General features: G+C 38.3%; 4 protein-coding genes and 2 pseudogenes across 4 annotated transcripts; 3 read left to right on the forward strand and 3 right to left on the reverse strand.

Annotated features, from left to right (window-relative positions):
- Nucleotides 1–141: 141 nt before the first annotated feature.
- Nucleotides 142–957, reverse strand: LOC141831258 (uncharacterized). Its single transcript, XM_074718666.1, has 2 exons — nt 561–957; nt 142–224 (listed from the first exon to the last, which is right to left on the reverse strand). The coding sequence occupies exons 1-2, from the start codon at nt 916–918 to the stop codon at nt 142–144; spliced, it is 441 nt and encodes a 146-aa protein (XP_074574767.1). The 5' UTR covers nt 919–957.
- A 2,920-nt stretch (nt 958–3,877) lies between these two features.
- Nucleotides 3,878–5,643, forward strand: LOC141830597 (fructokinase-1-like). Its single transcript, XM_074717999.1, has 4 exons — nt 3,878–4,322; nt 4,655–4,987; nt 5,061–5,177; nt 5,267–5,643. The coding sequence occupies exons 1-4, from the start codon at nt 3,915–3,917 to the stop codon at nt 5,393–5,395; spliced, it is 987 nt and encodes a 328-aa protein (XP_074574100.1). The 5' UTR covers nt 3,878–3,914; the 3' UTR covers nt 5,396–5,643.
- A 3,211-nt stretch (nt 5,644–8,854) lies between these two features.
- LOC141830554 (uncharacterized) lies at nt 8,855–9,764 on the forward strand (annotated as a pseudogene).
- A 1,898-nt stretch (nt 9,765–11,662) lies between these two features.
- On the reverse strand, nt 11,663–12,533 carry LOC141831219 (mavicyanin-like). The gene is made up of 2 exons (XM_074718632.1): nt 12,289–12,533; nt 11,663–12,192 (listed from the first exon to the last, which is right to left on the reverse strand). Exons 1-2 carry the CDS (start codon nt 12,479–12,481, stop codon nt 11,804–11,806), a joined length of 582 nt encoding a protein of 193 aa, XP_074574733.1. The 5' UTR covers nt 12,482–12,533; the 3' UTR covers nt 11,663–11,803.
- A 686-nt stretch (nt 12,534–13,219) lies between these two features.
- Nucleotides 13,220–17,202, reverse strand: LOC141831206 (glucan endo-1,3-beta-glucosidase 14-like; annotated as a pseudogene).
- A 3,770-nt stretch (nt 17,203–20,972) lies between these two features.
- On the forward strand, nt 20,973–24,269 carry LOC141830555 (uncharacterized). Its single transcript, XM_074717962.1, has 7 exons — nt 20,973–21,014; nt 21,563–22,094; nt 23,122–23,162; nt 23,250–23,332; nt 23,536–23,613; nt 23,698–23,804; nt 23,902–24,269. Exons 1-5 carry the CDS (start codon nt 20,973–20,975, stop codon nt 23,540–23,542), a joined length of 705 nt encoding a protein of 234 aa, XP_074574063.1. The 3' UTR covers nt 23,543–23,613; nt 23,698–23,804; nt 23,902–24,269.
- Nucleotides 24,270–24,606: the final 337 nt, after the last annotated feature.

Below are 24,606 nucleotides of genomic sequence, written 5' to 3' on the forward strand. Positions count from 1 at the left end.
TAAAAAGTAGAATTATAATATTTTATATTCTACTTGCAATGTTTCAATTACTTAACTTTAGGATCAAAATGTCTGTTGAAACTACCAAAGGTTTGAAATATGAAAATTAAAAAATTCTCATAAATGTGGAGAAAAAAAGTTTTAATCTTGGCACAGTTTGACAATACATGCTACAGCTTCAGCCCAGTACTTGATCCTTGCTTTCACTTCCTGTGGATCATCTCCTGTTGATTAAACCAACAAATTTAGATCCAGATTTCAGTTTAGAATGATCAACAAATTCAAGTAAATAAAGTCCAAATTGTTCAATGCGATTTCCGATTCAATTCAGAGCTAGAAAAGATTAAATCAAAATTCGAATTACAGAGAACCAAAACATCAGAAAGTAATTGGGGGGTTTGCCACCGATTTCAAGATCAAGAGGAAGAAAGCGAGATCGGAAAGTCGCGGGGTTTTGAAATGTGGATTTTGTGTTCGCAACACAAATATCGAAAAGAGGGGAAATTTGTATGCATAAATCGATCAAGAACCCTAGATCGCAGTCTGGCGGGACAACCTACCGGGAGCGATGAACTTCCAATCGGCGACGAGAGGCGATGCCTCAGGCGAATCGTCATTCTTCCGATCATCCCGCTGCGTCGACGAAGCCGCCGGCTGGGTCCTAGGGTAGCAGAGCTCCAGCGCCGGGAGCGTGCTGCTCAGCTCCGGGATGTCGTCGTAGCGGAACTCGAACCCTAGGTCGACGCATCCCTTGAGATCCTCGAGGTCATCGGACGTCAGGCTCGTCGTCCGCCCCAATCTACCGTTGCCGCCGACGACGTAGCCCTCGAGTATCACCTCGCTGCCCTTCCGCGACAGCGTCCTCTCCTCTGCAGCGCCACCTCGCTGGACTCGTACCCGCTTCTCCTCCGCCTCCATGGGCGCTTCCCCGCAGGGGCGGCTCAGGGGCGGCTCAAGCCCACGGAGGGCCCTAGGCGAAATTTTTTTTAAAATGATTGTTATTATTTTAAAAAAATTTCTCTTATCTTTTTTTGTTTGGACTTCTGACCGATAATGGTGGCCGTCTTCCTCGCCCCTCTGGCCGTGAGGCTCTCCGTCTTCCTCGCCCCACTGCCCCTGAATGATTCATAAAAAAAAACTCGTATAACAGCTATATCAAACACAAAAAAAATTACTATCTAAAAGCTAAATCTCAACAACAATATTATTGAAAGAAGGAAAAGAAATTACCGGATCGGATCCGACGCCCAAATACAGAGTAAACGAAACACAATTAGTGAATCCGACGATCTGTAAACAGGACGATTAATCAGATCTGACGCGGCAGGGAAGACGGTTTCGCCTACGTGGATTACTCGTCGGCCAGAGGGGCGAGGAACGGAGGAAGACGGCCACTCGGCCAGAGGCCAGAGGGGCGAGGAAGACGGAGAGCCTCACGGCCAGAGGGGCGAGGAAGACGGAGAGCCTCACGGCCAGAGAGGCGAGGAAGACGGTCAGAGGCCAGAGAGGCGAGGCCCTCGCGGTTTCGCCGGCGAGGAAGACGATCGAAGAAGACTGAAGACGGCCAGAGGGGCGAGTCCCTCTCGGTTTCGCCGGCGAGGAAGATGGTCGAAGAAGAGGGCCAGAGGGCTGAGGGGCGAGGCGGCGAGCTCGCGGTTTCGCCGTCGCCGACGAGGAAGACGGCCAGAGGGGGGAGGCGGCGAGCCTTGCAGTTTCGCCGACGAGGAAGACGGCCAGAGGGGCGAGCCTCGCGGTTTCGCTGGCGAGGAAGACGGCCAGAGGGGCGAGCCTCGCGGTTTCGCCGGCGTCGGTGAGGAAGACCGAAGACCGTCGAAGCAGTGCTCGCGTGCGGCATGTCGCGTCGAACGGAGGTGTTGTCTTGCTCGTGCCTCGCTGATCGGTGCTCGCGTGCGCGTCGAACGAGAAGAGGGAGTCGAAATCTCGAAGACGATAGATGATCATGTGATGGCCAGAGGGGAGATGAAGAGTCGAAGTCTCGAAGACTGTGTGCGCGTCGAACGAGAAGAGGGGACGCGGCGAGAAAGAATACGAACGGCTTTCCGGATCGGATTTTAACTCTCTACCATCCATTAATGATTAACCCTAAATATTTTTTTTTTGGGCCCCAAGTGAAACTGGGCCCTAGGCATAGGCCTTACCGGCCTATGCCTAAAGCCGGGCCTGCTTCCCCGGCCCTCGTCGTCGCCGTCGTCTCCATCGAAGGAAAGGGTTTGTGAAATCCCATGCGTCTCCCTCAGCCCGCCATAAACGTGGGTATTTATAGGGCTTCTTTCCGACGATGATGGTTGGCATTACCAAGTCTGTGGGCCATACATGGCATCCCACGTGGCATAGCTAATTATTTAGCTGGCAAAGGTCAAAATTTAATTTTTTTTTTTTAGAAAAAAGAACATAACTTTCCATAAATAATATTTATTACTCTGTTTTTTCTTCTTCTAATTTTAATCTCAAAATAAAAATAGAAAAAAATTCTAAATTCCAAATTAAATAATGCAAATTAAATAGAAAACTAATAATTTTTAATATAAAATATCATATTTAAAAAATACATGAAGTTCGAGCAGTTGCTTGAGCAGCCCAAGGAACAAAACGTGGGCCGGCCCGTTAAGAAATTGAAGCATTTAATCAGATTGGTCCCCGTAATTACTAGTTTTAGCAGTGGTCTACTTTTGGGATACAAAATTTTGAGTATTTGCTAAAATTTATAGAAAAAATTAAAATTTAGATGTGATAATATTATAGGAAAATATGTAAGTAACCACCTTTAGTTTTTGAAATTTAATAAATTTTCACTATACGACATTAGGTATACTGAATATTAGGTGTGGATTCGTATGATTAAGAATAACTTTAACGAACTTTTTTGACATAGTATCAAAGTAGTCAACAATAATTGAGATGTGAATGGCTTTTGATAGTTGCATATATGAATCTTGCAAAGTAAAAGAAGCCTTTTTATTCTAAAAGGGATCTACTTTGATAAGAAGTCTTTTTGCACGGTATCAAGGGGGTCGATGGATGTTGATAGGTTGGCTTTCATATCCAAAATTTTAACTATTTTTTAAATAATTTTTAGATTTACTCCTATTTTTCTAAAAAATAATATATTTGCCCTTCAATCTTAATCAATGTAGGCTTGATGACTTAATGGGTCAACATTGGAACTCTTTTCCAAAAAAGTATATATATTAATTATAATTACATAGTCCATCACTTTCATGGTCTTAATACATTGAATTAGACACCAAATTATCAATTATTTCCAAAAAACTACTTTGTATAATATTGAAATATCAAAATACCCTTAGAATTTGAAAACTAATGATACCATAAATAAAAATTTAAGGGTAAAATAAAAAAATTTCCCCTATTCAAAATCCAATTTTTTGTGAAAATAAATTCCAAAAGTTCAAAACAATTTGAATATAAAAAATAGGAAAATATTTTTTAATTAAATAAGTTGAATTTCATATCCAAAATATCTTTGTCCTAATCACATGAGACATGACTATAAAAATGAGCCAAAAAATATCAAAGAAAATGTGAAAATGAAACATGGAAAGTAAAAGACAAAGTCAAACATGGACATCTTGTGACAAGGTCAACAAAATACAACTCATCTCCTTTTTAAATTTTCCAAAAAATTGTTTAGAAAAAAGAAAGAAAAAGAAAAATTCTACTTTGCAAACGAGTAAAATGACATTAATAATTGTAGATAAGAAAAATATTGGATGATCTTAAGGTAGTAGTGAGGGCTAAATTGTAATTTTATTTATAAGAAAAATATTTAAAAATATTTTTTAATATTTAATTTTATTATAAAAATATCTCAACGATTCTCGCTTCTCTGATTCATTCCACCTCTTCTCGTCGCCGTCGCCGCCGCCGCAGAGATGGCCATCGTCAACGGCGCCGCCGCCGGCGGCCTCATAGTGAGCTTCGGCGAGATGCTCATAGACTTCGTGCCGACCGAGTCCGGCGTCTCTCTGGCGGAGGCCAAGGCGTTCCTGAAGGCCCCCGGCGGCGCGCCAGCTAACGTGGCCATCGCCGTCACGCGACTCGGGAGGCGGAGCGCCTTCGTTGGAAAGCTCGGAGACGACGAGTTCGGCCGCATGCTTGCCGCCATCCTCCGCGACAACGGCGTCTCCGACGCGGGCGTCGTCTTCGACTCCGGCGCACGCACCGCCCTGGCCTTTGTCACCCTCCGCGCCGACGGAGAGCGGGAGTTCATGTTCTATAGGAACCCTAGCGCCGACATGCTGCTCACGGAGGCCGAGCTTAATGTGGATCTCATCAGAAAAGTATGTACACGCCCCTTCCCCTCTTCTTCTCGCCCCTATCAAACTCAATTAGCGAAGAGAAATTAATCGTCTAATCTGTCAATGTTCTCGTTTACCTTGCTCAATCTCAAAATACTTCCTCAACCCTAATTCGACAGATCAAGGTCCATAGTTCGTCCGGAAGTGATGCAAAAACTACTATTTTTTACTTGGAGATTCAAACTATGAATCCAACGCCATGAACTTTCAATTCTCAATCAATTTCTAGACATTTTCTGATTCCTATTGTTTATTCAACGATATCAAGCACTAAAATCGATCCTTTTGTTTATTGCTCCGGAATGATTCTCCAGGCTTCAATCTTTCACTATGGATCAATTAGTTTGATTTCGGAGCCATGCCGATCGGCTCATCTTAAGGCCATGGAGTTGGCCAAGAAGGCTGGTGCTCTCATGTCCTTCGATCCAAACCTCCGGTTGATGCTCTGGCCATCACCGGACGAGGCTCGCAAGCAGATCCTCAGCATCTGGAACCAGGCCGACATTGCGAAGGTCAGCGAAGTTGAGCTCGCATTCTTGACCGGCCATGATTCTGTTGAAGATGAAGTTGCCATGCGACTCTGGCACCCTAATCTCAAGCTACTGCTTGTAACCCTTGGGGACCAAGGATGCAAGTACTACACCAAGGTACACTGACTACATGTTGTTGTCAAGGAGAACATCCTGAACTAGCAAGTTGATCTGTGGCTATCCTGTGCAGGATTTTCGAGGACTAGTTGGATCATTTGCTGTCGAGCAGGTGGATTCAACAGGCGCAGGCGATGCATTTGTCGGTGGGCTGCTCCGAGGAATTGAAGAAGACTGGTCGGCTTTGCAGGCAAGTCATCTGAAAGCCATTGCTGCACAAGAATATGATTTTCCCCTTTGATGCAACTTATGCTAATGGAATTGTACCACTAACTGTAGGATGAGAAGAAACTGAGGGAAGTGCTAAAGTTTGCCAATGCATGCGGCGCGATCACTGCTACCAAAAAGGGGGCAATCCCTTCATTGCCAAATGCATCAGAAGTCCTGCAATTCCTCGAGAGGGCATAGCATAGCACACATATTCCATGTTTGTTATTTACTCTAATTTACAAGTTTGCTATATGCCTTTGGAATTCACATGGCTCTTAATTCAGTAGTAGTTCTTTCTTGAAAGATTCAATAATGTAGACTTGTAGTTATCTACTTCAAAGTGGTTTTAGTTCTTTGCATTGAAGTTGTACCTTCTTGTTGTTTTTCTTAGGAAACCTTGTGCTAAAATTCTACTGAAGCAGTGAGATTTCGGTTTCAATTTTTTATATTCTAGCACTATATTGGGTTCTTTGTCATTGTTGGATATGGTTTTTGTTAGAGAACTAACATGTACACAGCAACTTTGTTCTAAGTAGACATGGTGCTTGCTCATTCACTCTCCTGCAACTCATTAGATCTTCTGATTCCATCTAGCATGTTACGATGAGTCGTCGTATAACTAGGATGTATTCTGCTGCACTTAAGTTCAAACCTAGTAGTATCGAGAAGCGATATGTGTAAATGCCAACATGTTTGTTAGATCCGTAGAGACCTTTGTGTGTAAGAGAGACAGGAATTTCAATATTGCTGGCATTTGATTGTAGCCTTGACAAATGATACAATGAGAGAAAATTGATCTTCAAACAAGATCAACAGTTTCATAGTCAGATAAGTTTATGATAAGATCAGAGCAGACTGAAGAAATGATACCAAAATAGATCTATTCATAAGTTGATTCCGCAACCAGTAGAAACTGCTGATGAATTTGATGTTTTCTGATTGTTGAAACATAAGCTCTTTGATAAAAGAAACCTGAACTACAGATACTACAGAATGCTATGCTAGTTTGTGTTCATTGTCTTAAAAACAATATCTGTTAGAGAATTTCTTATTACTTTGTTGTCGATGATCAAAGTCGGCCGATGATTATATTGTGATTATGTTTGTTTGGTTTACTTTCGATATCACAAAACTTTATTACTTAGTTTTGTTTGTTTGTTTGTTTGTTTTCCTAGTCTTGAATTCTGCTTAGTATAGTGAAAGTTTCCTATGCTATATATTGAAAGGTTCTTGCCTCCTTATGCAATTCTTCTTCTTCTTTTAGAAGAACAACCTTATGCAATTAGCTCGCGGGACGATGGGCTCACCGAGTCCGTTTGAACCCGGTGAGTTCAACTCTAGGGCATTTTACATTCTTGGATTCCTTTGATATCGAAAGGTTCTTGCCTTTTTATGCATTTCTTCTTCTTTTAAACAACAATCTTATGCAATTAATCCGCGAACCAATGGGCTGATCGAGCTCGACTCAACTCTTCGACACTTTGCATCCTTGGCGAGTCATCTTCTTGAGCTCAACTCATTAAACACTTCTCGTAGTAGATTGGCTATCCATTTGTCGATAATTTGTGGGATTATTTAAAAATATTGACTCATTAATATGATTTTGATACCTATTTTTATTTGTAAAAGCTCTTTTTTAGTGGAAAATTAAAATATCTAATAAAATCTTGATTATATTAGATGTTAATAATTCTAAGTGTGATTAAATTATTGTTTTATATTGTGAAAATTGCAAATTAAATTATTTTTATTTTAAAAATCACTACAATGGAATAAATTATTAAATTGAAGATAATGTGAAATATAATAAATTTGAAAGATACCATTTAAAATGAAAAATTAGATTAGTTTTAAAGTTATCCAAATCATAACTTTAAAAAATATTGTTATTAATTATGTATAATAGAATAAGCAAATAATATTAAGATAATTTAACTTTGTTTATCAATAGATAATTAAATAGGAAGATAAAAGTGTTTGATTTGATTCAACATTCTATTTTTTGGTCACAAAATTAAGTGATTATATCACATATAACTGGGCATAATTGAATTAGTTACGATGGAGTAAAATTGTTATAGTGGACAAGAGTCGAATTTCGATGAAGTCAAGACAATGCTCTCTTCTGTCGTAATCAACTGTAATTTTTTGATTTACCTCTTCATAAATACTATTTACACAATTTAAATTTGTAATCATAAACACTAAGTTTACTGCTAAGGCTCCCTTCTTATTCAAAAACATATAAATAAAATATTTTAAATGAAAATAATATAATTTAATAAAATTATAATTAATTTTCTAAATAAAAAATACAAATTATTAAATAACAAATAAATCATATCTTACCGACACTTTATTCTTTAATATTTTAAAATTATTTTGTGTTAAAATTTTCGTTAATTATTACCTATTATAATAATTTATTTCCATTAACAGAATCTAAATAAATATATTTCTATATATAAAAATTACTCTTTCAAAGAATGTTTAAAATATTCCATTTTTATTATATTATTATTAGAGTTTGAATCTGATAAAAATTAAAAGAGCAACCTATAATTAAGAGAAGCATCATATAAGTGTCTTTGTTTTTTCAAAAAAAAGTCAAATGAACGCTCTTCCCATAATTTTATTCTAAAAATATCTTTAGTTCCAAGGTTGTTGAGTAACCTCAATAACGTGTAACAATTAACATATAACTTCTTTTACGTATAGAAGCTATCATATAGTTATTATAATATATAGAAACTATTAGGTACAAGTATTTAGAGTGAATTTAATATTTACAATATGTAAAAGCTACTTGATAACTGTTACATGTTTAAAGTGAGTTAGGATTTAAGATTTAGTGTTTACATTGTGTAGAAAATATCGAATAGCTATTATAAAGTGTAAAAACCTACTCAATAGCTATTGCAAAGTGTTTGTGTGAATTTAAGATTTCTAAATACTATTATATCAAAATATTATTTATTAATTTGATCAAAATTATTTAAATTTTATCAAAATCACTTTAAAACAGTTGTAGAAACTATGTATAATTGTTACAACCTTAAATTCTAAACTCATCCTAAATACGTTGTAACGTTGTAACAGATACTTGATAACTTATATATTGTGTAAATAATAAATCTTAAATTTATTCTAAATATATTGTAGCAGCTACCGAGTAGCTTCTATACATTTACATTGTAGCAGTTATTGATTAGTTTTTACATAATATAAATCTTAAATCATAAATTTACTCTAAATACTTTATAGCAGTTAGCTTTTACATGTTATAATAGTTATTCAATAGTTTCTATATATTATAATAACTATTTGATAACTTTTATATATTTATAAAAATTACTCGATAACTACCATATATATTGTATTAACTACTTATAACAGCGTTGGTGAAGGATATTTTCGAGATAAAATCACATGACCAACGTCTATTTGAATTTTTTTTATAAAAAAATAGATGTCTTAAGACGCCCTTTTTTATTTTTGACCGTTTGAATTTGTATTTTTATTATATTATCAGTAAATTACTCCTTCAAACATCTTATTGTTAAAAATTAAAAAATATAATAAAGGTAAAGAGTCCTTTTTTGCAATTGAGTACATCAAAATTATTAATATTTATTTCTCTTTTTAAATGGGCATTAAATGATTTTCTTGATTTCGATCGAAGGCTGCTTGGCGACGGCGGAGCCTCTTCTCCACCGACGATCTTCTGCGAATCGAAGAAGAAGAAGAAGAAATACAGAGGCAGAGGCCGGCAGCGAAAATAATGCGAGCAACAAGGTGAAAATCACATCGCCGCCGGCGCAATGGGGGATCGAGACTCTCGGGTCCAACGACTTTCGCCGAGATCGGAATCTGGAACTGGTCTGTTTCCCTCTTTTCTGGGCTTATTCGGTAGCTTCTTCCATTCCTAAATCCTAGGTCGAGATTTGAAAGTTTTGATCTGTTTCCCTCTTTTCTGGGCTTATTCGGCAGCTTCTTCCAATCCTAAATCCTGAGAGCCCAATTGCATCACCGAGGATAAACACCCCATTGCCACAATCATGATCCATGCCAACTACACTGGTCCCGGGAGTTGTCACTATGCTCAATGTAATTCACCTCTATTGTTGGCTTTTCTGCACTACATTGAACTTCCTAGAACTACAGTAACTAGCAGTTCGTCAATGTTTCATCTTCATTGGGTCCTATTGCCTTTTATGTGTTAAAGCAATCTATTGAACTTTTGTTTTAAATATTTCCTTATCTTTTCTATGTTCATAGCTCTCTAATTTATTTTCAGTATATGAGAATTTGTTCCAGACTGAAAAAGGGTTAGTTTGGCATATCAATCCTGTTTCTGCTTCGAATGTTACAATTGAAGTAGATTTGTTAGAATTGAAGACATCTTCTACCTCAAATGTATGTACTCTTTTCTCGATATACATTAACTAAAATTCAGTTACTGATACAATGAATTCGTTGTCATTCACAGGATGTTGCACACAGCTTGCTTCTGGATCATTTAAGCAAAATCTCCTTTCTTACTATTAAAGAAGATAATTTCTTGTAGCATTGCCTTTCGTTGTTGGTTGCTGCAGACAAGTACGACTTGCAAGATCTTAGAAAGTGCTGCGGGAAATTCTTTTCATTGTATTGACATTGGCAGGCAATGGGACTTACAGGTATTAAAAAAATCTCACAAGTGTTGTCTAATTCTAATACCCTGGTTTGGGCCTTTAAGAACTACATTTTCTTTGTCATTCGTTATTAATTTAATTGTGGTTGAATGCAGTAATTGAGTATATCACTCACATACTTTCCACCAAAAAATGTAGTATATATATTGATTAATTTCTAGACTATTTACTATTTTAATTTCCTGCAGCCATATCTACTAAATTTCAGATTTTACTGAAACCATTCCAAATATCTTGTGTTATATTTCCAATAAAATTTCCGTGCAATTCATCTCCTATCATGTTTAATCAAGCCATGCTACCCAATTAAAGTGTCTTGAGTTTCTAAAATGTATACATTGTTTACCATCAAATATGGTGGCCTAAGAAAACCAGATGACATGTTCACTCTAAGTTCTGGTACACTAACTTATCAACTGCAAGTTACATAAAAAGTATGAAAAACTCACAATTTGTAAACTATCTGTGCATGAACATTCTTTAGTTAATAGATCAAATTTTATGGGTCTTTGAAGTGATTAACCAACGGAAGTAGCTAGAAATTAGCATAAACTATCTTAAGAGCTAGGGGACTAAAATACTTGAAACTATCCATCAGGATTTGTGACAAAATCCAGCAAACCACAACAAATCCCACCATTTTGAACGATGCACCACCAGCGGAGCGCTATGCTGGACCTGCATAGCACGAGATATTCCCTAACTAGTACATTAATTCAAGAAAAGCAAGAGAAGTAGCACAACCACAAGAGTCCAACTCTAGCACCTTGGTAGCCGGTAATGTCTTTGTCTCCTCTAGACAAGAGTCCAACTCTAGCACAAGTCGTGCAGGAGGAATCGCGAGCATCTGTGTGTGTACATGGCATTCATCCGCGACTGAGTGCGCGGAGCGCCAAGATCACTTCCGAACACTCTAACTCATCCGGACACGCACTATCACAGACGCAGTTAGTCTAACTATACAATTTTGAACCATCAATTTGATAAGCTAATTTGACACTGCAATCAGACCGATTGCTTAATAAATAAAAATTGAATTGCTCTTTCAATTTCTTCACCAATCATCTCCGTCAGTCATCATGCTTTTGACTTGTTGCTTGTTCTTCTCCGTTTGTTCTTTGCTAGATTCTAGCGAAACTTCTTTAAAGGTATGACTAAATCCTCAAGAGTAGCTGAAGTCAATATAACACAATATAATAATTTGTCGACTTTAAAATTAATATATTGACAACTAAAACCGTTTTAATTGTTTGCAGTTTAGAATCGTATAGATGTAAGATTTAACGTTTCTGACCTATTTCACTAGATGAACTTGAAAGTGTTTTACTCAACGTCAAATTGTAACCGTTATAATCATAACTACTATGATGTAATAATGAAATGATTATATTCTCTGATTAATAACACGTTTTAATAACTACGATATATGGTAGTTGCTATATGTTATAATAGTTGTTACAAACTCATGGGAGAAGGCTCTCAAGTCAAGTTGCTGTTCCTTCCACTCAGTCGTAATTATATCAAATAATACTTTAAAAAGTGTCATAGTAATCATACTATAGAAAGGGATTAAATTTAAATTTAAAATTTAAAATTATATGAAGATCTATATATACTATAGAAAGGGACTAAATTATTATTATTATGATTATGGTTTAACATTGTAGGGAAAGCGATCGACCTTGCCAACAGAAGGAGCTTCACTAATGCACATCAAATGATGTTTAAAATGAATCAAACAGAGGAAAGTTAACATCCATTCCACTTCAATTGAATCCATCCAATGATCCAATCCAATATATTATTATTGCCATGCACCAAGCATCAATGAATCATCATCTCCAAGAACACTATCGATCATAAATCCTATTTGTATTCGTCGTACGTAGATATAACTAATTAAGATATTTAATTAGAACAAGAATTGGGAGGCGAGCAGGGACGACAGAGCGAGGGACGCCAAGGATGGAGCCCAAGCCGCGGCCGAGCCGGGCACCTGACTGCCAGGGCCGGGGGCCGACGGCACAGTGCTGCCGCCGCCAGTTGCCGTAGCAGTAGGAGGCGCCGCGGCGGCGTCGGGAGGGCAGGCAGAGGAGGAGGTGACGGTTACAGCCAGCCTCTGGCCAGCCTGGCAGTGGCCGGAGAACCCGCAGATGTAGTAGTGCACGCCGGCGGTGGCGACGGGCAAGCTGGCTGGGCTGGTCCTGTAGGTCGACCCGATCTGGTTGGCCGTGGAGCAGGAGTTGAAGCTCGCCATCGGCACTTCCACCACGTCGTGCTGCGAGTTCATAAAATTGAACACTGCGAGGATCGGACAAATTAAATCGTGAGCAATTTGCATCGATCGAAATGATGAAATCGAGTAATTATTGCACCGACGAGCCCTCATTTAATTACCTAAGGTGTCGCCGACGGCGAAGGTCCGCGCGGAAGCCCAAGCGGAGTAGAAACTGCCGTTGGCGCCGGGAGGTATCGTCCACCCGGTGCTGTCGCCGACGACGTGAGTGGTGGCTGCGGCGAAGACAGAGAAGAAGCTGGCGGCCACCAAGATGAGCCCGGCGATGGTCAATGACGTCGCTCGTTTCGCCATCTCTGTGCTATGCTATGCTAATCGGCAACCTCCTCCTCCTCCTCTTCCTCAGTTCTCTACTGCTTTGCTTGCTTCAGTTCCGGTTACGATAGCTAATTTATATATAGCGATGGAAGTTGGGAAATCAATTGTTTTGTTTGACTACTCCTCTCTCTCGGGTTTGACTTTGACTCGGCGTATGAAATGTGATCGCGTCCGGCGTTACCGGAGGGTTTGAAAAGTTGTTGTGGCGGTGGCGATCGATGAGGTTGGCGGTTCTTCTCAGTTGGACTCCTTCCGTAAAATCCTCGTTAATTTTGGAATTGATCTTCTAGAAAATCCTCCTTCAAGTCATCTGAATGCTCTATTTTGACTTTTAAAACGAATCATTTAATTAAAAGTCAAAATTATTTTTAGTATAAAAGTAGTAATATATTTGATTAAAACGCTAAATTATTTAAGTTTTTAATTTGGAGCTCTGCCCCATCAAACAATCAATCTGCCTAACTCGCCATCTTCTCTCGAATTTTCAAAGAACGCTGACTCGTTCGTTTATTGGCCTTTTCTCACACGAAACAAATTGGGTCCAGGCGTTTAGGAACGCCAGTTTCTTTTATTACAATGTTAGGCATAGGAAGAACGAAGTTAGAGCAAATTTCTTATATTACATACAATGTTTTAGCAATTCTGTTCCCACGATGTGCAACTCAAGCAGCAGTCAGGCACACAGAAGTGATCAATTGAAAGCAGTTTGTCGAATCAAATAGAGAAAACCAGAACGGTTGCTACACAGCACGCGAGAACAATGGTGTATGGTGCTAACCATCTTTGTCTTTGAAGATCCTGTCATTGTGTATTGAAATTAGTCATAGATAAGCTACGAAAGTTGATATCCCAGTTCTTGACCTTTTCACTAAACATAACATAACAAACATATACGTGTGTAAAACAAAAATTGTCTTCATGCTAGATAAAATGAGTTCCTACCTATGTATTGGGTAAAGTAAAGCTTTAGATGATAAATGATTCTAATTCATGCATGACAACTAAAAGCATGTTATTATCTCGATAAAAGAACAATCGAGGCGAACCCTATGCGCACAATTACAGTTTGAATTCTGATTACTTTGTTGCTTGTTGTATCAAAAAAATGGCTTGTATGCCCAACAGGAGTCTGGACTTAGGCTTGCACAAACCACAAGACAGCCAAGATCCCAAATGTTCAATGTTTCAGATTGACTTACAAACAAAATACTACAAGGCATGCTTAAAAAAATGTACTTAATTTCATTACCAACTTGATGAGGGTCTTAGATCCAAGACTTTACACATATGGTACCAAGTAACAAAATGAAGAAAGAAAATTTATTAATTTTTAATGTAATTTAACTAAGTTCTACTTAATTTATTTTGAATCTCCAGTTTTTTTTCTAAAAAAATTTCTCATCAATCTTTTTGAGACAATGATTTCTCATACAAGGGGATCAGTCCTTACTGATACTGACACAACTCAAGCGATTTGTATTAGTATTGGCTGATTTTGCCAACTCTGTGCAGGACTAAACCTTTTAACACAGTTAACCTAATATCTCTAACTCACTAAAAGTGAAAAACATCATAGTAAATAATTGCATCTGTGACAGGAACAGAGTATTCACATAATGCTATATTTTATTGGTGCATAAACTATCTCTCAACATGTCTTTGTGCAGAAATTCAGACCATGGACCAACAGAGCAGGCTCCCTATATAAGATGACACACACCTAAATTCAGTAAGGTAAGCAGTTTAAACATCCAAAACAAGGCGTCTCAGCCAATTGAAAACTGTGCAATAGAATAGTTCTAGAAACTTAGATCCCATCTTTCAGTTTATAATGTATCTCATATCAGTTTCCATCTACACACTCTGTTACAAATTCAATCCAAAGTGTCTCAATGATACCACAATGCAGCCAGGATTTCGAGACTGTAAAATGGAGAACTATTCTAGAAAACATGTAAAACAAATAAACAGAAAATTGTTACCTTCAGGAATAATAGTTGTGAAGATGCACTTGAGGGCCGCAGGCCTGTAAAGCCAATGTTGTATGATATGCTCCCATCAGCATTAAATAGACCAAAATGCCTCTCAGAGCTTGGCCCAGGCTTTAGATTCTCATTGAACAGTGCAAACACATAAGCCTTAACCACCATTTTTGGCCTGAGTGGAGTCCCTTTCTTCTTGAGAAGTCGTTTACGTAGATTATAATTGTAAGTCCTCGCATTCTGCAGAGTAGCTCCGGCTTCATTTTCATCCCCAGAAGAAGACCAACCTGTCTCTGAAATCCGGACTTCCATATTAGGATAGCCTGCAGCTTCCAAAGCAGCATAAGTTGCATCTATTTGAGCATCGAACATGTTATCATAATGAAGCCCAGTTTTTGCATCATGAACGCCAGAATTAGGCTGGAAAAGGGCGTACTTGATATCAATATGCTCAGGGTCACTTTTGTAAGCCAAGAATGGATAAGTATTGATATAGAAGGGGCTATTAATCTGTGAAGAGAACTCCAGGATGGGTTTCAAGTAAACAAGCATATCTTCTCTGAATGTACAATATGAGGGAGGGAAAGAACTAGCAAAAACAGCAGCTGAATGTGCAGTTGAGATTTCAACTTTATCTTCTAATTGAAGTCTCTTGAGTGCATTATACACATTTTTCATGGCACCAAAAAGAGCTTCTTCTAGTTCCTGATCTGAACCACCTAAAACTTCATTGCCAATTGCAATTCCTTTGATGTGAGTATCAGGCAGAAATGCCTCCACATTTTCTTTGACCCAGCTCATAGCATGATCTTCATATACACTATAGTCTTTCACATGCTCATTGGGAATTGACACAGTTAACTCAATCCCAGATCTTTTGAAAGCATGAATGACACTGTGGTCAGCATCATAGATTCTCACATTCTTTATTTTTGCAGCTTTTAGGAGAGTGACCACACTTTCAGGTGGAGGAAGATTGTCAGCAATCCTACCATAGTTTATGCCGTAGGTTCCAATAAAAGCTTGAACATTCACAGTGCCTTCATAACAACAAAACAGATTCCTTAAGGTCAGGACAGCTTTGATCAAACTTCCTGGTACTTACATTATACATTCTATTACCTTTCTATTTTAACTAGGAACAATTTTAAAATACTGGTGTCCCCAAGAAAACACAGTGCTAACTGAAAAAGGGTAAGTATTTCAGTAAGATTAGGGCTAGTACCAAAGTCACTGCTCATACCGAGAAAAAACCATAGTAGATTGCATTCAAACTTCTAAAATTACAGTGACACTCTCTCACAAACCATAGGGCCTGTAGGTACTTTCGGCTTTAAATTAACACAAATTCAATTTCTCCCTAATTCCATTCTTTTATTTAAGATTTATTCTCGAGATGATAACAACTATCACAGGTAAGCTTTAATAATTGCATTTCAGGTGATATTAAGATGATCATTTTAAGGGAGAAAATACTCCAATTATTATATGTCAGTTCCAACTATTTGGGTTGTAAGATTGACTATATGGATCTTATCCTCTATTGAATAGTATCTATATCATAGTAATCATTGTAAATAAATACTAGTGACAATTTTAGTTGAGTAACTTCAGTTATGAAAGAAATTGGAAATACCCATGTAATTAATTCAAAATAAATCTCATTAGTCAAATTTGTCCTGAAACTCATGTTCATGATGCTTTACCAAAGATGTCAATATCAAAAATCAATTTATCATGATTATTTCACAAAATACATCATCAGTTCCTCATTTCTGTTTCTCAAAGCAATTTTCCATCAGTAGCTTTTTCCCTATTGCTAAAGTTGGGTAAACTCAGTCTAAAATTCAATGAGATAAATGTTGCGCTGCTATTTATACTCAGTACAGGAAATTACAGTACAAGTAGTCAAACAATTATTTGACTCTATCAGCCTGTTTGGAATCAATCTCAAAAGTCTAATCCCTTTAAAGAAATTGATTGTTGAAAAACCAAACTTCTTTTTTTCTGATAGACAAAGTGGATTCCATATCTTGTTTTACCAAATTAACAGCGTGATTTTGCAATACATATAAATTAAATTAATAAAATCCGCCCCTTTTGTGGGAATTGCAATTTTCATTCTTAAGAATTTACTATTCCAAACAAAGAAATTTATTAAAAATTCGAATTTTGAAATATAATTCCAGTTTGTTTTTGGCTTTTAAACATAGTATCTAAGAAATCAGAAATAGAATAAAATATGATAAAATCAAACATCAAAAACATATAAGTTGCACTAAACATAATAGTGGCAGCAAATCAGTAGGGATCGTAAGAAATCTTGAAATGGAGGAGGAGGAGAATTCGTCCCAGTTATTTTATGATCTATGTTTGAATGACCATCCCGACCTAGATCGAACTGTGCCACCCATCCATGCCACAAGACAAGGACGGATAGGAAAGCAATGACTACTTCCAGAACTGAGAGGCAATACTTCTGCTGCTAAGTAGAAGCAGAAGGGTATCGTTGAGCATACCGTGAAGTACGATGACGATGAAAACGAGACAGCAGTCGAGCAGTAGAAGACGAGGACGCGCGGCGGGCATCCTTCTCTTCTACCCAAGCGGCAGAGGAAGAAAAGGGAAACGAAGCGAGGATTTCTGGCGCCTGGGAGGTGTATTCCATCTGGAACAACACAAGGAAGAAGCTTTGATTGCTTTGTCCTGGGGCATGCCATGGACGAGATTCTTGCCCTCCGCCTTCCGAATCGCGGTCAGCACGATACCCTAGCGGGAGGAAAGCAAAGCACCAGATCTGCCAGGAACAGCAGTGTCAACCTCGAAGGTGGAACGGATGGTGAGGCGAGAAGCAGAAGGTGGAGATGAAGAATCGATTCTTCCCCACTCAAGCGAACTCGGAGGCAAATGCCGAATGCCTTATATTTGGCCTCGCATTCGATTTGAAAGAAGAGGAGGAATCCATTGACCCTTAATATTTATGTTTTAAATTAAATATCAAAAGAGAAAATAAATTAATCATTAATGGCATCTAAATGGGCAAAAATAAACTACGTTTACTTAGATTTTAAAAAAATACAAGGTAGCCCGGTGCAATAGTAGGATGCATACCTGGTAATAGGCATCTACTTGTATGAATTTTTCAGGTATCTGAAGAATTATCGAGCTTCTCAATTTATGATGGTATGATTGCCAATCTCATGGGAACAATTTATCAAGTTTAAATTGGATTTCAATGTTTGATTAATATGTTGGAAAATTTCTATTGATGCAATCAACCTCATGTTAAAGTTGATCAAGTTTACCAAACTCGAGAGGACAAGAGTTTGAATCTCGGTAAAATCGAAGTAATACCCTTCTCTGTCGTAGCCAACTGTAACTTCTCAATGAATAGTTGATTTCACTTTTTTTTGCAAAAGAGTTCTACTTATGATGAATTTTCGAATGAATTTTTCTCAATGAGTAGTTGATTTAAGAATGTTGGATTGCTGGGCTACCCGTTATGAGTGTTTTTCGATTTATCTTGATAGTCGGTGGAAAGTTTCTATTGGTGCAATCAACCTCATGTTAAAGTTGATCAAGTTTACCAAACTCGAGTTAACTTGAGTTAGAATTCAATGTTTGATCAATATGTTAGTTTGATATTAAGTCAAGGTTGACTACATACTTGACAGTAGAGGAAAATCCAAGTGGATCAAAATTGATCGAACACTTGATGATCGAAAGTCCAATGAAAAGTTAACAAGAGTAAATTCTAAGTGGGGCAAGGTTGATTGGACACTTGGTGATTGAAAGTCCAATGAAAAGTTAGCAAGAGGAAAGTCCAAATGGATCAAAGTTGATTGGATACTTGATGATCGAAAGTCCAACGGAAAATTGACAAGAAAAAAGTGCAAGTAGGTCAAGGTTGATTGGACATTTGACACGATATGGAAAGTCTAAGTGAGTCATGGAGGACTGAGCACTTGATGACGATGGAAGTTCTAGTAGATTAAGGTCGATCGGATGCTGGACAACGGGAAGTCCCAGTAGGTCAAGGTTACCAAATGCTGGGCAACGGGAAGTCCCAGTCGGTCAAGGTTACCGGATGCTAGGCAACGAAAAATCCTAGTAGGTCAAGGTTGATCGGATGTTGGATAACAGGAAGTCCTAGCAGGTCACAAATGATTGGATGTTGGGTAAAGGAAGTTCTGGTAGGTTAAGGTCAACCGGATTAGGCAAGACGCAAATTCAACCTTGAAAAGGATGAAATTAGGGTTAGCAATCGATTGGTGAGGTTCACCAATTGATTGACAACCCCTAAACTTAGAATTTCATGTTTGCTGGCGACCAATCGATTGGTGTCAAGTGCAATCGATTGCTCGATCCTGGCCAGCGAACTAGTGAATAGAAGAGTTCGACATCGATTGGTCAATTCGACTGGGAGCTACCAATTGATTGGTCAAGAAAAATAGTCATTCTACAGGTTTAAATAGTTGGATTAGACGTGATAATCAATTAGTGAGTAAGACCAGACCAGTTGATTGGTAAGAGGAAATCAGCTCGATGTCAACCCTAGAATAGGGGGTTTCATGGTCATTTAAAGTTGTCGATTCTTGGAGATTTAGAGGTGAAGTGCTGCTGCATTTTCTGATCAACAAGAGGCTATTCTAAGCAACAAGAAATTGTCCAAAGCAAGATCTCATTTGTAAAGTTATTTTCTCTTTCATTTGTATTTGCATTCATGTTTCTTGTTGTATTGTTGTGTTTTTATAAGAACAAGGGTATACGAGGCTTCTCCACCTTCGGAAGGTGTCTCGAAAAGGAGGATTTCTTAGTGGAGAGAGATCGTAGGAGTGAACCCTTGGATTAGTCATCTCAAGGAGGTAGATACCAAGTAAAATCAAGGTGTTGTACATGTGGCGTCAAGGTTGATTCAAGAATTCTACTGCGCAATCAAACGACGACCACGAGATCAAAACAAGAAGCGATTGAAGCTATTCACCACCCTCTAGCTCGCATGGGTCCTAACAAGTGGTATCAAAGCGAGACCGCTCTTCATTAGATTAACCTCCGTCGAAGCATGAGCTAAAGGTAGAACATAGAGTCTCAGACTTTGTAAGGGTTAAATGGATTTCAAAGACGGGCTCGGATACGACATTCGAGTTCCATCTACTTTTAGATTATGATTGAGATTTTGCTTAATGGAAGGCTAGGGTTGAAAATATCTTCATGATGAACATTGAAGATTGATTCATCCTAATGGAGGGACTTGACGCCCCAATTGATGCCCAAGAAAAAATCATCAAAAAGAAGAAATGGAACGAGGTGCAAATCTAAAAATCTGAGATAAACGATAAGGTAACCAAAATTCTAGTTAATTTGATTTTTAATGATATTTTGTGTAGAGTAGGTATATATCAAGATGCTAAGGAGCTATGAAGCAAGTTGGCTAAGCTCTATGAAGATTCAACCTCAATGCAAAGTAAAGAAAAATTCAAAGAGGGAGAGACTCTTTGAATAAAGAACATGAGGATTCAGAGGTTGATAGATGCTCAACATTCGAGGAGGAAATTGAGGAAGTATCCACCTCAAGGATTGAAGGGGAGTATAGGTCATAATCCTCGACATCTAAAGCTAATGAGGAAGAAGAGTATGCCACCTCTATGAGTAAAGATAGCTCACCTCATGAAGATATACCAATCTCAATTCATAAAGATAAAGATCATATAATATGATTTGAGTGTAGAGAGAAAAGACACTATAAAAGTAGTGTCCAAAATTAGTAAGAAGAAGGTTAAGATGACACCCAAGTGAAGGAGAAGTCAACGAAGGCCGAAACCTTGATACACGAAGGCAAGGAGTACATTGTGTGCTTCTTGTCTAATAAAAAAGACATTACCAGAATCAATGTCTATGGGGGAGGCACTAAAGTAAAGAAAATGGAGGAAACTCAAATCAAGGGAAGCACCTAAAGCAAGATCTAAGGTACCATTAGTTAATTATATTTCTTTATTTTAAGATAATAAGCATGTTAGAAATAAATTTTATCATCTTAGTGCAAAGTATCATGAAAATAGAAAATATGAAAATTCTAAGGATAGTTTTGAGCCATATCATGCTAGAACATCTCTACCTATGGATAGAAAAAATCTAAGTAACAATTCTAAGAAGATTAGACACATGCCTAAAAAAAGAAATGATTAAGCGAGAAACAAGATGCCAAGGATTAATGACTTAGAAATGGAAAATCAAGTTTTGAGGTTAAGACTTGATAAGTTAGAAAAGATCCTTAAGAAAATGACAAATAATGTTTGGTCCAAAGATAAGAGTCATCTATATATGGACAAGATAGATTTGGGATACAAATCTAAATCCAAGGAAAGCACGACTTCATACTATAGAGTTCAAGAGTTCTATATAGCTATGAAACTAACACTAGATCTAGGAGTCAAATCAATGTTACAAGGGAGGTTATCCCTAGTGTTGACCTTAAGGAGATTAGCATGACTAAGGCATCTAAGAAGCCTAGGAGAGTTATTAGGAAGGTATCTAAGGAAGTTATCCCTAGTGATTACCTAGTACACACAAGGAGCTCCAATAGGTATTGAGTTCCTAAAAGTATGATCTCTTCACATTAAATGAGTATAGGGTGTGTTAACCTTAATTGGAAGGGTAGTTAATCTAACTATAATAAAGGTGACATTTTATGGCATTTCAATGTATTGTGATATCTTGAAATTGAGAAGTTAATTTTTATCCTTGAGAAATTTATAGTGTGTCAATAAAAATTTCAAGTATTGAGATTAATCAAATAGGCACAAATAAGATAGAATCATAAAGTGTGCCAAGTATGGGTTTTGGCACACTTGAGGGAGATAAACCGCTTATGCCAAATCTTGTAATATATATATACAGTCCGGCTATGCTGAGCGTCGCCGGTAAGCGCCTCATGCGCGTCTGATGACGTGGCAAGCTGACGTGGCTTGACTTCGGCGTCTTCGCGTGCGTGGTGGCTTTGTTCGGCGTCTTCGCGTGCGTGGCAACAAAAACCGGGATTTTCTTCTCCCCGATTTTTTCTCCCGCTCGACGCTAGGGTTTCCTTTCCTCTCCCGATTTTCTTCTCCCGCTGCCGAAGCTCCCCTTCGCCTCGCACTTCTCTCCCACTCCCCCTGACTGCTTCGCGCGAACCAGGCTCCGAGGCTCCTCTTCGCCTCGCGCTTCTCTCCCACTCCCCCGACTGCTTCGCGCGAACCAGGCTCCCCTTCGCCTCGCGCTTCTCTCCCACTCCCCCGACTGCTTCGCGCGAACCAGGCGAGCGCCGAAGCTCTCTGCTTCCTCATCATTCAGGCGAGCGCCGAAGCTCTCTTCTTCCTCATCATTCTTCGCAGCGCTAGGGTTTCGCGCTGCTCTCCTCCGCCCTCACCACTCCTCGCGAGCGCAAGGAGCCTCGCCCCTGCTACTCGCGAGCGCTAGGACACGCGATCAGCTCTTCTTCCTCGCCCCTGCAACTCGCGAGCAGCTCTTCTTCCTCGCCACAGAGACACAGAGATCCGGCCGCAGGGACCACAGCTCTTCTTCTTACTCGCGATCCGAAGCCACGCACCCTTGCTACTCGCAAGCAGAAGGTCCCTAACCCTATTTTTTTCTTATTTTTTTCTTATTTATGTTTGTGCATATCGTTATACAAAACACTAGTAAGGGGATGTGAGAATACAAAACCCTGGTGGAAAAGCTAGAGCAAAATACCTGAACAAATGGTCTTAATAATGCTCTAGCTATTGCTAATGTTTTAGGCATGTTCATAGGCAAAATACAAAACCTTGGTGGAAAAAGATTGAAAAACCTATCATAGTTAGAGCAAAATACCAGAACACGCCATCTTAATAATGCATGTCTTATTGCTAATTTTTTAGCTATGTTCATAGGTTAAAGTTATTTAATATTTGTTATGGTCCAGGAACTAATGATACTTCATAATGCATGTCTTAACAATGTTTGTTAGGCTAAAGTTATTTAGAACATTATGTATCATAAACATTTTTGAAACAATACTTAATGTGAAAGGAACTCTTTTTCAATTTAGTGATTAAATTAACAGGGGTGGTTGTTTGAATCTGATAATCCTCGATAATGGAAGGAAATGACGATGATAATCAGTTATATTTTTATTATTGCAGGTTCTAGAGGAAGCATTTTTGTTTCATAATTAATGATGATTTAACAAATCATCAATATTACAAATGAAGTTGTAGAAAAAATGTAGCTGCTGGGAAAGTCGTCCATCATGTTGTATATGGTTTTGGTTTTGACATGTTGTGTTTAGATGAAACATGTTGTGTTGACATGTAGCTTTATAACTTGTTGCTTATGTTGGTAGTCATTGTGATGGTAATTTACTAGCATTATGGTTTCAAGCACAGGAACTCACTACAAGCATGCATGCATTGAATGTTGACATGATAAAGTTTTCTTTACCTCTGTTCTTCTTCCTAATTGTTTTGTTTTTCAGCTACTGTTTCAATCTCCGGTACAGATAACAAGTATAAAAAAAAATCTATTAATATACTTGTGTTTAGAACTCAATAATTCCATGCTTTCCAATCTATTTCTGTTATAAGATGATGAGTGTAGCACATCAGGTTTGTTTTCCAGTGGTCAAGAGCACAATGGATTCAAAACACTTGTATCAGCAGGTTTGTTTTCCGCACGATGTGTGGTTAACCATATCGGCATTTTCTTGCACCTAATGCTACTTTGCTGGTGGACAACATGATATGCAGGTTGCTGCTGTGGCTTTACTGTGTGTGCAAAGAGAACCAAGTGAGAGGCCATTGATAACTGATACAATCATTATGGATCTGAGGTTAATTTATAGTCATCATACAATCAGTGTATTTGTTTATCAGCTATATGTTTTTCTTATATCTTGTTTTTTAGATTAGTGGACAGTTGAAATCTTTGCAACTTGTTGCTGGTTTAACATCTGAGCGTGATGGTGAAATCAGGAAAGCTGCTCTTAACAGGTTGCCTACTGCTGACATGTGGTTTTATTGTTCGAATTTGTAGGCAATGAGGATTGTCATCAACGACAAAAGATATAGTGCTTTGAAAACTCTTGGAGAAAGAAAACAAGCATTTAATGAGGTAAACTTTTGTATAAAGTTTTATATGTAAATTTTGCTCACTCCAGGCTGATCACTCTTATTCTATGTCCCATCATGTTCATAGTGCCTAAAAGCCACCAGTTTTAGCACATCAGGCACCAGTTTCAGAATGCATCAACACTGTTCAATCCTACTTGAAGCTGTTTCAGAGTTTGGTCAATCAAAGCATCAGTATGTTTGGTTAAAAGAACTGACTAACTCCATTAATCCTGTCCTCGTTTCTTATCATACTTGATGGAAGCTAAATCCTCTATTTGATTATTTGCAGGAGATCCCCCAAAATTTCATGAAGAATATTTTAGACGAGGAGTCCAAGTCCAAAGTGGCCGTCCTTCATGGCCCTGGCGGAGGCAACTGGCAAGTTGAAGTATGCTCTACAGGACAAGAAGCTACGCTATTGCTTGCCGCTAGGTGGCACAGTTTTGGTCTTCAGCATGAATGGGTGCGAGAGGACAGATCTGTTTGCAATGAAATCTCCGCTAGGTGGCACAATTTCACTCTGCACAGCATTCTTTAAAATGACAATGATGTAATTATTCCGTTTATATTGCCTCATTTGGTCATTTACTTATGAACAATTTGAATTTGGAATTTGATTGATTTCGAAGTGCCGAAGATATCATTGGTTCAATACAATTTGACTCTGTATTTGATTCATTTCGTAGTACATACAACCTCAATTGACTTTATCAAATTCCATCTAATTCACCTGACCCCTCCGTTCTTTTTTCTTTTCGTTTCATATCATAGAGGCTTGTTGAGAATTCCATTTTAAGCAGTGGGGGATATTTCGTTCTTCTCTCGGTAAAAAACTTGAAAGTTTCCAGGTACAGGTGTTTTTGTATCAAATTTAGCTAGTGGACGGACAGTGAGGTTCACATGAGGCTGCTGGCCATTCTTATTAAGATGCCCAAACTCTCCTTTTCTTGCAACCTTCAACTTTGCCTTTTCAACCAAGCTGAAAAAGACTTAT

Source organism: Curcuma longa, chromosome 6 (genome assembly GCF_044706935.1).
Source record: "Curcuma longa cultivar G26 ecotype Majalengka, Jawa Barat chromosome 6, ITB_CL_G26_1.1, whole genome shotgun sequence".
NCBI classification, from domain to species: domain Eukaryota; kingdom Viridiplantae; phylum Streptophyta; class Magnoliopsida; order Zingiberales; family Zingiberaceae; genus Curcuma; species Curcuma longa.

What these genes read in the sequence shown, in the direction of transcription:
- LOC141831258 (XM_074718666.1), bottom strand. Translation starts at nt 918, where the DNA reads ATGGAGGCGGAGGAGAAGCGGGTACGAGTCCAGCGAGGTGGCGCTGCA. An exon ending in TTGGAAGTTCATCGCTCCCG is followed by an intron (nt 225 to 560) that starts GTAGGTTGTCCC and finishes TTTAATCAACAG; the next exon opens with GAGATGATCCACAGGAAGTG.
- LOC141830597 (XM_074717999.1), top strand. Translation starts at nt 3,915, where the DNA reads ATGGCCATCGTCAACGGCGCCGCCGCCGGCGGCCTCATAGTGAGCTTC. An exon ending in ATGTGGATCTCATCAGAAAA is followed by an intron (nt 4,323 to 4,654) that starts GTATGTACACGC and finishes ATGATTCTCCAG; the next exon opens with GCTTCAATCTTTCACTATGG. An exon ending in AAGACTGGTCGGCTTTGCAG is followed by an intron (nt 5,178 to 5,266) that starts GCAAGTCATCTG and finishes CACTAACTGTAG; the next exon opens with GATGAGAAGAAACTGAGGGA.
- LOC141831219 (XM_074718632.1), bottom strand. Translation starts at nt 12,481, where the DNA reads ATGGCGAAACGAGCGACGTCATTGACCATCGCCGGGCTCATCTTGGTG. An exon ending in CGCCGTCGGCGACACCTTAG is followed by an intron (nt 12,193 to 12,288) that starts GTAATTAAATGA and finishes CGATCCTCGCAG; the next exon opens with TGTTCAATTTTATGAACTCG.
- LOC141830555 (XM_074717962.1), top strand. Translation starts at nt 20,973, where the DNA reads ATGACTAAGGCATCTAAGAAGCCTAGGAGAGTTATTAGGAAG. An exon ending in CTAGGAGAGTTATTAGGAAG is followed by an intron (nt 21,015 to 21,562) that starts GTATCTAAGGAA and finishes GCTCGACGCTAG; the next exon opens with GGTTTCCTTTCCTCTCCCGA. An exon ending in CAAAACACTTGTATCAGCAG is followed by an intron (nt 23,163 to 23,249) that starts GTTTGTTTTCCG and finishes CATGATATGCAG; the next exon opens with GTTGCTGCTGTGGCTTTACT.